General features: G+C 43.7%; 1 protein-coding gene across 1 annotated transcript in view; it reads right to left on the bottom strand.

Moving 5' to 3' along the window:
• Positions 1-1,234: 1,234 nt before the first annotated feature.
• The window catches only part of RPIA (ribose 5-phosphate isomerase A), a 145,098-nt gene continuing 136,155 nt past the window's right edge, over positions 1,235-10,177 (bottom strand). The window contains exon 9 of the mRNA XM_069204603.1: positions 1,235-1,957. Coding sequence (XP_069060704.1) covers positions 1,860-1,957 — 98 coding nt within the window. The 3' untranslated portion in view covers positions 1,235-1,859. The remainder of the gene's footprint in view (positions 1,958-10,177) is intronic.

Here is a 10,177-nt window from a genome sequence, read left to right as displayed (position 1 = left end):
AGAATCCCTAGGATGTTGGAAAAAAAGGACGCAAATTTGGCTTGGCTAGCTTATGTGGATAAAAATTTATGAGGGCCCAAGCGTGAACTGCCCCAAATAGCCAAAAAAAAGGCCTGGCACAGGAGGGGGGAAAAGGCCTGGCAGCGAAGGGGTTAAAACAAGCATTGGCAAGGTTAATAGGTCTGGCTTTGAAGGAATTAAGTATGGTACCATAAAGCAATACAAGTAAATAGCATTGGAATAGATATGTATTTGTGTGGGAGCAACTAACTGCAGAATAATATTGGTGCAGGTTAAAAGGTCAGATAACAGTTGCACCGTCAAGCCAGACCTAAAATCCATGTAGGTTAATGACTGCCTTTCTTCCATCTTTGCTGCTGTAGAAAAAAATAAACATAAATTATCTGTTTATCTAGACACTTTAGAGTGTTATGCCTGTACCCATGAAAGTTCAAACTCAGGATGCTGGCTAAATAAAAATATTCACAACTGCTAGAGGGCAGGTACTTTTTTTGTGGAAACACGCATCTTCTGCCCAATCAAAACATGTACTTCTGGCTTCCAACATGTGGGCGGAGACAAATCCCATCTCTAGTGATGATCACATAATTCACTCGCAACAGCTGTTCTGTCAAGCCAGACCATACAAAAAAGCGCACACACCAAGACACAAAGGGCCTTATTATGACCCTGGCAGTCCGACCGCCACATTACAACCACCTGAGTAGCGCTGTGGTCAGACCACCAGACTACGACTTAACGATGGTCTGGCGGTCCTAATCCGCCAGGGCAGTGCTGCAAGCAGGGCAGCCCTAGGGATTACGACTCCCTTCTCCGCTAGCGGTTTCATGGCAGTAGCACCGCCATGAAACAGCTGGCGGAGATGAGGTGCAGGGAGCCCCACCTGGACGGCCCCGTCACAATGTTCACTGTCTGCTTTGCAAACAGGGAACATTGAGACAGGTGCTAATGCACCCTATGCACTACAGCATTGCCGCCGGCGCTATTACGAGCCAGAGACAAATCAGTAGGATGTTTCCCGCTGGGCCAGCCCCGACTGCTGACCCAGTGGGAAACTCGTAATGGGGCTGGCGGGGAGGCAGCCGCACTGGCGGCAGCCTACTCGCCAGGACTTCAGGAGACGGGCTTTACCATCCGTCGAAGTCGCAATGACCCCGGGAGTGTGTATACTTCTTTCAGCGCGTTTTGAAATGTAAGCAATAAAAGTAAAAGCTATGTGACTGAAATGTTTTATTGGCATTCGCGATTCGTACCATAACAAGTGAAATAAGACACTTATATAGCGAATGAGGCAAACAATAAGACAAATATTTGGTTTGTACCAAAATATGAGTAAGTGATAATACTGCATATGAATCCATGGATGTATAATAAGTTGCTTTCAGCTTCTTAATATCCTTTAATAATCCAAATATACAAATCTCTGATATTATTGCATTTGAATCTATAGAATCACTGTCTCGTGATGTTTTCAGCAACATGTATAGTTCATTACTTTAAGCTTAATACTCTTTAAAACTCGAAGGCACAGCATAAAGTAAATGGCATGCACATACAAGAAGGCAAAATTGGAATGAACCGCAAAAATGTGCTGATGTAAACATTTACATGAGGTCCTAGTGAGAGTTCACATTATTTTTTTTATTTTTTTTTAGAAAAAGAAATATGGTGCGATCAGCTTTCTTGAAAAATGCCAAGAGAAAAGCTTCTCAAAGAAATTGGCAAATGCGACTCAATTCCATTAGAATCAAAAAAAGGTTACTGCGGCACTCCGGATTGGCACACTGGGGTGGATTAAGTGCATTGGAATAAAGCAAAGTGTGTTCTTGTACTACTGGTTAATGCACAGGCTTGTCACGGACACTGACTGTGCCGTCTTCCATACCAAAGTAGACCTTCTCTGCCATGCCGATAAATAGACCTGTGTCTACCACACCTGCAAAAAAAAAAAAAAAGACAGTCATCAATGTAGTGCTAGTGAATTAATCTCTGATAGCTGTCTCAACGCAACACAACAGGAAAAAAAAAACACTGAAATCGCCCCAATTTTTAAATGTTTGTTTGGCCTTAATCTTAATACGGCTCAGTATTTATCAGTATCGTGGATTAGCTTGTGCAAAATACAAATGCTGATCACCTGAAAAAAAGTCGGTTGTTCTTGTGTTCAATACTATGTCCTCCAATATGGAAACTGCATGCAGTCCTATGCATCATGTGCTTTAATCTGCAACTTTACTTCGGTCCATATTATTCCCCCTGTTTTCCAGTTGTTATGCAGCAAACTCCTACTGCCACTTTCTGTCCTTAGATATGTACCGCGAATGTATGAGACCTAACCATCCGCTTTTATTCTAAAACACACAGGTCTGTTTGAAGTCAATAAAAACAAAATAAATTAAAAAACGGTCTGTAGCATACACTTAACACCATCAATCATCAAAACAAGGAAAACTTTTGTTGTAGGACTCTCGTCATGAGGAAAAGACGAGACTGCTGAATTCAGGCAATAGCACCACCGCATGGGGGGAGGACTGAGTCTTATCCCATACAGTTAGGACCTAACCCTTTCAACTAGCTAGCAGCACCTCACCAAAACCTAGAAGTAAAGGTGATTTGTGGCAGCCTGACGCATGGCACTCTGTAACTTCTCAGGGAAGTTCTGGTGGAACAGATCTTACCCCTTTCTCTCAGTTACATAAGACTCCTACATGCAGAAGACAAAAAGAAGCAGGATTTATTTCAATATATTTTATTGAAGCAACTGCATTCTATGTAATTAGGCATAAATTGTGATTTGGATAATAAAACACAACACTATTATCATTTTGACAAAAAATGAGAAACAGGTAAGTCCTAACATTATTTCACACTAGTGAATCTAAAATCACTTCCCATACTTCTAAAATCTATACAAGAGCTATAGCAGTGTTAGCCCTAATCTGCCCTTACTTGATCTCTGCAAGAAAGACCCAATCCCATACCTGGATAATGAGCAGGAGGGTTGCCTGTTGGTCACTGGCATTTTTCCCAGATGTTTGGAGCGACAAGGCCTAGTCGAGACGCAATGCAACAACATGGTACAGCATAGGATGCCTGGCTGGCATATGTCTCTCTAGCCTGGTTAGAGTAAGTCTGTTATTGTTCTGAACTGCCCTGATGAGATAAAATGTATTTTCTGTGTAGGGTAGACTTTGTACTCTTTGGACTGGCAATAATCAATAAATTATCATGTACAGCTTCCTTCAGCTTTGGACTGAGCACAAGATGAAATGTCGTGCAAAAGAACTAATGACAAATCCTGCATGGAAGGGCAGCTGATAAAAATAATTAAACAGCTCCACTAAAATTAAGCTTTTGTTAAAATAATAGGAATAAAATGAAACGGAACTAGGTGAGAGGTCACAGGTCTCAAACTCAGAGTTAAAATAAATGTGCCCAATTAAAGCGCTAAAATAACCCCACAACAATTTCACTGTAAACAGAATGAAAGTGTAGGGCACAAAGGAACCATTCTGCTAGAACTAGTCAAAAGGCAAAATATGAAACCTTACGTTCGTGCTTGTAATTGTTCAAAGAGTGTAGAAATTTAAAAACGACTGTTTGGAAAGGCCTTCACCACCTACGTAGTCCGAATTGGGTACAAAGAAAACCTGTACCTGGAGGAACAACTCCTTAAAGAGCACAATCTGATTTAGAAGGGATTAAACTCTGGACCATGGTCATCAGGGTGATGTCAGTGCTGAGAAGTCACAATAGAGTATCATGGAAAACATCATCACAAAACAGTTGCATTCAGAAAGCAATGACTATTGTCCTCTACTGGTCCTCCAAAGCATGCATCTCCCTGATCACCTGGTCATTCCAGCCTAATGAGATCTTGAAACTCCCGTCTTTAGCAAAGTCAGGGGTAATCATCACAAAGGATCTAAAGGATCATAATATGCTTCATCTGAACCAATCTGGTTTCAACCCATTTCAAAGAACATTGCCTGTTCCTCTGCATATGTGATATTATCTTCTAGAAATTATGGATTAGGGTTTATCTGATTTAACTTGATGGATCAGAGCCCTAAATCCAACTGACCAAGAAGCGTTCATGGAACATCTCAGAAAATTAACTGGTATGCTCAAAACTGGTTTGTCCTCATTTCTAATTATATGAGCAAACAAGTAAAATCGCCAATCTTGTTGGTCCTCAGTCATCCAGTTTATCCCACAACCTTCTTCCAAAGGCTCCAAGAAAATATGGGTATTGTGTGGCAGCTCCACCCTCTATTAAATCTATTCAGACAGGCCATTTACAAGTAAAAGTTGATACTTTCACTTTAAAGCACATGTACTGTCCCTTGCTGTGGTTGTCCCAACACTTATTTGCCATACTTGGTTAATGGCACTGACCTGTTCAAGACGCTCTTCGTGAAGATGTAAATGCTACCCAGACTAAGCAGTGCCTTCAAGAAAGACAACAACGGCACCCATAAATCTCTGCCAGCCCAACACATTTCCATTAATAGATAGCTAGATGGAAATAACCTACGCCTAAATGGATTGGAAATAAATGTGCTACTCTCTCCTAAGGCAAGGCCAACCGATTTACCTTTCAAATTGCCAGCATTGACAGACAAGGCCCATTTTATAGAATCAAAGGCAACAAGAGTTACAAATCTGGGGTCTTCAACTCTTTCCTTCTCCCCACAAATAACTCCAGTAACCAGAAGTGCAGATCTTCAACTACAAATGCTTGGCAAAATGACACCTAAGCTCAGCACCAGTGTTTGTCACCTTGCACTGGAATGAAAATGTCACTTACCCAGTGTACATCTGTTCGTGGCATCAGTCGCTGTAGATTCGCATGTTTTGCATAGCTCGCCATCTGGTGTTGGGCCGGAGTGTTACAAGTTGTTTTTCTTCGAAGAAGTCTTTCGAGTCACGGGACCGAGTGACTCCTCCTTTTGTCTCCATTGCGCATGGGCGTCGACTCCATCTTCGATTGTTTTTCCCTGCAGAGGGTGAGGTAGGAGTTGAATTGTAGTAATAGTGCCCATGCAATGGAGTGACTAAGTATGTACCTATTTAAGGTTGAGATGATACATATACAAATAGTTGAAAGTAACTTCCAAACTGCTACAGGCTCCCGGGGAGGCGGGTGGGCACATGCAAATCTACAGCGACTGATGCCACGAACAGATGTACACTGGGTAAGTGACATTTTCAGTTCGATGGCATCTGTCGCTGTAGATACGCATGTTTTGCATAGACTAGTAAGCAGTTATCTCCCCAAAAGCGGTGGCTCAGCCTGTAGGAGTGGAAGTAGTTTGAAATAATGTTCTTAATACGGCTTGACCTACTGTGGCTTGTTGTGCGGATAACACGTCTACACGGTAGTGCTTGGTGAATGTGTGAGGCGTAGACCATGTGGCTGCCTTACATATTTCTTGCATTGGGATGTTTCCTAGAAAGGCCATGGTAGCACCTTTCTTTCTGGTTGAGTGTGCCCTTGGTGTAATGGGCAGCTGTCGTTTAGCTTTAAGGTAGCAGATTTGGATGCATTTAACTATCCATCTGGCTATACCTTGTTTTGATATTGGGTTTCCTGCATGAGGTTTTTGAAATGCAATAAATAGTTATTTAGTCTTTCTGATGTTCTTTGTTCTGTCAATGTAATACATTAATGGTCTTTTGACATCTAATGTATGTAGTGCCCTTTCAGCTACGGTATCTGGCTGTGGAAAGAACACTGGAAGTTCCACTGTTTGATTTAGATGGAACGGTGAAATAACCTTTGGCAAAAATTTAGGATTAGTCCTTAGGACGACCTTATTCTTGTGTAGTTGTATAAAAGGTTCTTGTATTGTAAACGCCTGAATCTCGCTTACTCTTCTTAGGGAAGTAATGGCGATGAGAAATGCAACCTTCCAGGTTAGGAACTGTATTTCGTAGGAGTGCATGGGTTCAAAAGGTGGACCCATAAGTCTAGTTAGGACAACATTTAGGTTCCATGAAGGAACAGGTGGTGTTCTTGGTGGTATAATTCTCCTAAGGCCCTCCATGAATGCTTTAATGACTGGTATCTTATATAGGGAAGTTGAATAGGTAGTCTGCAGGTATGCAGATATTGCTGCAAGGTGTATTTTAATGGAAGAGAAAGCCAGGTTAGATTTTTGTAAGTGAAGCAAGTAACCCACTACATGTTCTGGAGTTGTGTGTAATGGTTGTATTTGATTAATATGGCAGTAGCAAACAAACCTCTTCCATTTACTTGCATAGCAGTGCCTGGTGGATGGCCTTCTGGCTTGCTTTATGACTTCCATACATTCTTGGGTAAGTTGTAAGTGCCCGAATTCTAGGATTTCAGGAGCCAGATTGCTAGATTCAGCGATGCTGGATCTGGGTGTCTGATCTTTTGGTTGTGCTGTGTCAACAGATCTGGCCTGTTGGGCAATTTGATGTAGGGTACTACTGATAGGTCTAGCAGCGTTGTGTACCAGGGTTGCCTTGCCCAAGTTGGTGCTATTAATATGAGTTTGAGTTTGTTTTGACTGAGTTTGTTTACCAGGTAAGGAAGGAGAGGGAGAGGAGGAAAAGCGTAAGCAAATATCCCTGACCAGTTCATCCATAGGGCATTGCCTTGGGACTGTTTGTGTGGGTATCTGGATGCGAAGTTTTGGCATTTTGCGTTCTCCTTCGTCGCAAACAAGTCTATCTGAGGTGTTCCCCAGAGTTTGAAATAGGTGTTCAGAATTTGGGGGTGAATTTCCCATTCGTGGACCTGTTGGTGATCTCGAGAGAGATTGTCTGCGAGTTGATTTTGGATCCCTGGTATAAATTGTGCTATTAGGCGAATTTGGTTGTGAATTGCCCAACGCCAATTTTTTTGTGCTAGCAGGCTTAACTGCGTGGAGTGCGTCCCCCCCTTGCTTGTTTAGATAATACATTGTTGTCATGTTGTCTGTCTTGACGAGAATGTATTTGTGAACTATTATTGGTTGGAAAGCTTTTAGTGCTTGAAAAACTGCTAGAAGTTCTAGGTGATTTATATGCAGTTTTGTTTGATGTACGTTCCATTGTCCTTGTATTCTGTGTTGATCGAGGTGTGCTCCCCACCCTGTCATGGAAGCATCTGTTGTTATTACGTATTGTGGCACTGGGTCTTGGAAAGGCCGCCCTTTGTTTAAATTTATGTTGTTCCACCACAGAAGCGAGAGGTAAGTTTGGCAGTCTATTAACACCAGATCTAGAAGATGACCCTGTGCTTGAGACCACTGTGATGCTAGGCACTGTTGTAAGGGCCTCATGTGCAGTCTTGCGTTTGGGACAATGGCTATGCATGAAGACATCATGCCTAGGAGTTGTAATATCATCTCTGCTTGTATCTTTTGTGTTGGATACATGCGTTGTATGATGGTGTTGAAATTTTGAATTCTTTGGGGACTTGGAGTGGCTACTCCTTTTGTTGTGTCTATTATGGCTCCTAGGTATTGTTGTACCTTGCACGGCAGAATGTTGGATTTCGTGAAGTTGACGGTGAACCCTAGTTTGAAGAGGGTTTGTATGATCTGATTTGTGTGATTTGAACACTCTATTAACGAATGGGCCTTGATTAGCCAGTCGTCTAGATATGGGAACACATGTATTTGCTGCCTTCTGATGTGTGCAGCGACTACTGCTAGACATTTGGTAAAGACTCTTGGTGCGGTTGTTAATCCGAAAGGCAGTACCTTGAATTGGTAATGTATTCCTTTGAATACAAACCTTAGGTATTTCCTGTGCGATGGGTGTATTGGTATATGGAAATACGCGTCCTTGAGGTCTAAAGTTGTCATGTAGTCGTGTAGTTTTAGCAATGGTAATACTTCTTGTAGTGTGACCATGTGAAAGTGGTCTGATTTGATGAATGTGTTCACTATTCTGAGGTCTAGGATTGGTCTCAGCGTTTTGTCCTTCTTTGGTATCAGAAAGTACAGTGAGTAAACTCCTGTGTTTATTTGTGTGTTTGGCACTAATTCGATTGCATTCTTTTGCAATAGTGCCTGCACTTCTATCTCCAGGAGATTGGAATGATGTTTTGTCAAATTTTGTGCTTTTGGTGGTATGTTTGGAGGGAATTGTAGAAATTCTATGCAATAACCATGTTGGATAATTGCTAGAACCCAAGTGTCTGTAGTGATTTTCTCCCATGCTTTGTAATAATGACTTAATCTTCCCCCCACTGGTGTTGTGTGGAGGGGGTGAGTGACATGTGAGTCACTGCTTAGTAGTAGGGGTTTTGGGGCTTTGAAATTTTCCTCTATTCCTAGGGAATTGCCCTCCTCTATATTGTCCCCGAAAACCTCCTCTGTACTGTCCCTGGTAACTGGACGGTGTTGCCTGTGAGGTGCTGGCTTGTGTGCTCTGACCCCGAAACCCCCCTCTAAAGGGTGTTTTACGTAATGTGCTGTAATTCCCTCTGCTCTGCGGGGAGTAGAGTGCGCCCATGGCTTTAGCAGTGTCCGTGTCTTTTTTGAGTTTCTCAATCGCTGTGTCCACTTCTGGACCGAACAGTTCTTTTTCGTTAAAAGGCATATTGAGAACTGCTTGCTGAATCTCTGGTTTAAATCCAGACGTTCGGAGCCATGCATGCCTTCGGATAGTTACAGATGTATTAATTGTCCGTGCAGCTGTATCTGCAGCGTCCATGGAGGAGCGGATTTGGTTGTTGGAAATGGTCTGTCCCTCCTCAACCACTTGTTTTGCCCTATTTTGTAGGTCCTTGGGCAGATGGTCAATGAGATGTTGCATCTCATCCCAATGGGCTCTGTCATAGCGCGCAAGTAGTGCCTGGGAGTTAGCGATGCGCCACTGGTTTGCAGCTTGTGCTGCGACTCTCTTACCAGCTGCATCGAACTTGCGGCTTTCTTTATCTGGGGGTGGTGCATCTCCAGATGTGTGGGAGTTGGCCCTTTTCCTAGCTGCTCCTACAACGACAGAGTCTGGTGGCAGCTGTGTAGTGATGAAAGCCGGGTCTGTAGGAGGCGCCTTATACTTTTTTTCCACTCTTGGTGTGATTGCCCTACTTTTGACCGGCTCCTTAAAGATTTCTTTTGCATGCCGGAGCATACCAGGGAGCATAGGCAGGCTTTGGTAGGAGCTGTGGGTGGAGGAGAGTGTGTTGAATAAAAAGTCATCCTCGACCTGTTCTGAGTGGAGGCTTACATTGTGAAATTGTGCTGCTCTAGCCACCACTTGAGAATACGCAGTGCTGTCCTCTGGTGGAGATGGCTTCGTAGGGTATGCCTCCGGACTGTTATCTGACACTGGGGCGTCGTATAAGTCCCATGCGTCTTGATCTTGGTCACCCTGGCTCATGGTGGTGTGAGCTGGGGAATGTGATGGAGTTTGTGCTGGTGAGACGTTAATCACAGGTGGAGGAGAGGGTGGTGGGGTAACTTTTTTCACCACGTTTGTTTGTGGTGTTTGTTCAGTTTGGAACTCCAATCTTCTCTTTCTTCTAATAGGGGGAAGGGTGCTTATTTTTCCTGTCCCCTGCTGTATGAAAATACGCTTTTGCGTATGGTCTACATCAGTTGAGTGTAGCTCTTCCTCAAACCTATGCTTTTGCATTTGGGAGGTTAGCGAGTGCTCTTCTGTATAAGAGCCTGAAACTGGGTCGGTTGCAGTTTGTTTTGGCACCGAAACCCTGTCTGCATCTTTTTTCGGCTCCGAGGTGACTTTTTTCTTTTTCGGGGCCGAAACCTCTCGGCGTCGATCTTCTTCGGTGCCGCTGTCTCGGCGTCGAGCCGTGTCTACACCGGTATCTCGGTGTCGATGCTTGTCTCCAGCACTTTCTCGGTCCCGAGAAGGCTGCGTGCCGGTGTCTCGACCGGAGTCGGACGATCTCGGCACTGTTTGGGCCTTTTTCGGTGCCTGGTGGCAGTGGCGTCCCCTGGGCCTTGTAAATCTTCTTCTGAGTGGTTTTCGACGTCTTACTCACGGTTTGTGTATCGTCGAATCCTTCGGAGTCCGATTCTTGGATCGAAAAGGTTCCCTCCTCTTCTTGTTCCTCGAACTCCTGGTGGGCTGTCGGCGCGGACGCCATCTGAAGTCTTCTGGCTCGACGGTCTCGGAGTGTTTTTTGGGACCGGAACGCACGACAGGCCTCGCAGGTGTCTTCACTGTG

The sequence above is a fragment of the Pleurodeles waltl genome, chromosome 1_2 (assembly GCF_031143425.1).
Source record: "Pleurodeles waltl isolate 20211129_DDA chromosome 1_2, aPleWal1.hap1.20221129, whole genome shotgun sequence".
NCBI lineage: Eukaryota > Metazoa > Chordata > Amphibia > Caudata > Salamandridae > Pleurodeles > Pleurodeles waltl.
The sequence above is the reverse complement of the archived record's forward strand: the minus strand, read 5'-3'. Positions and strand labels throughout refer to the sequence as shown.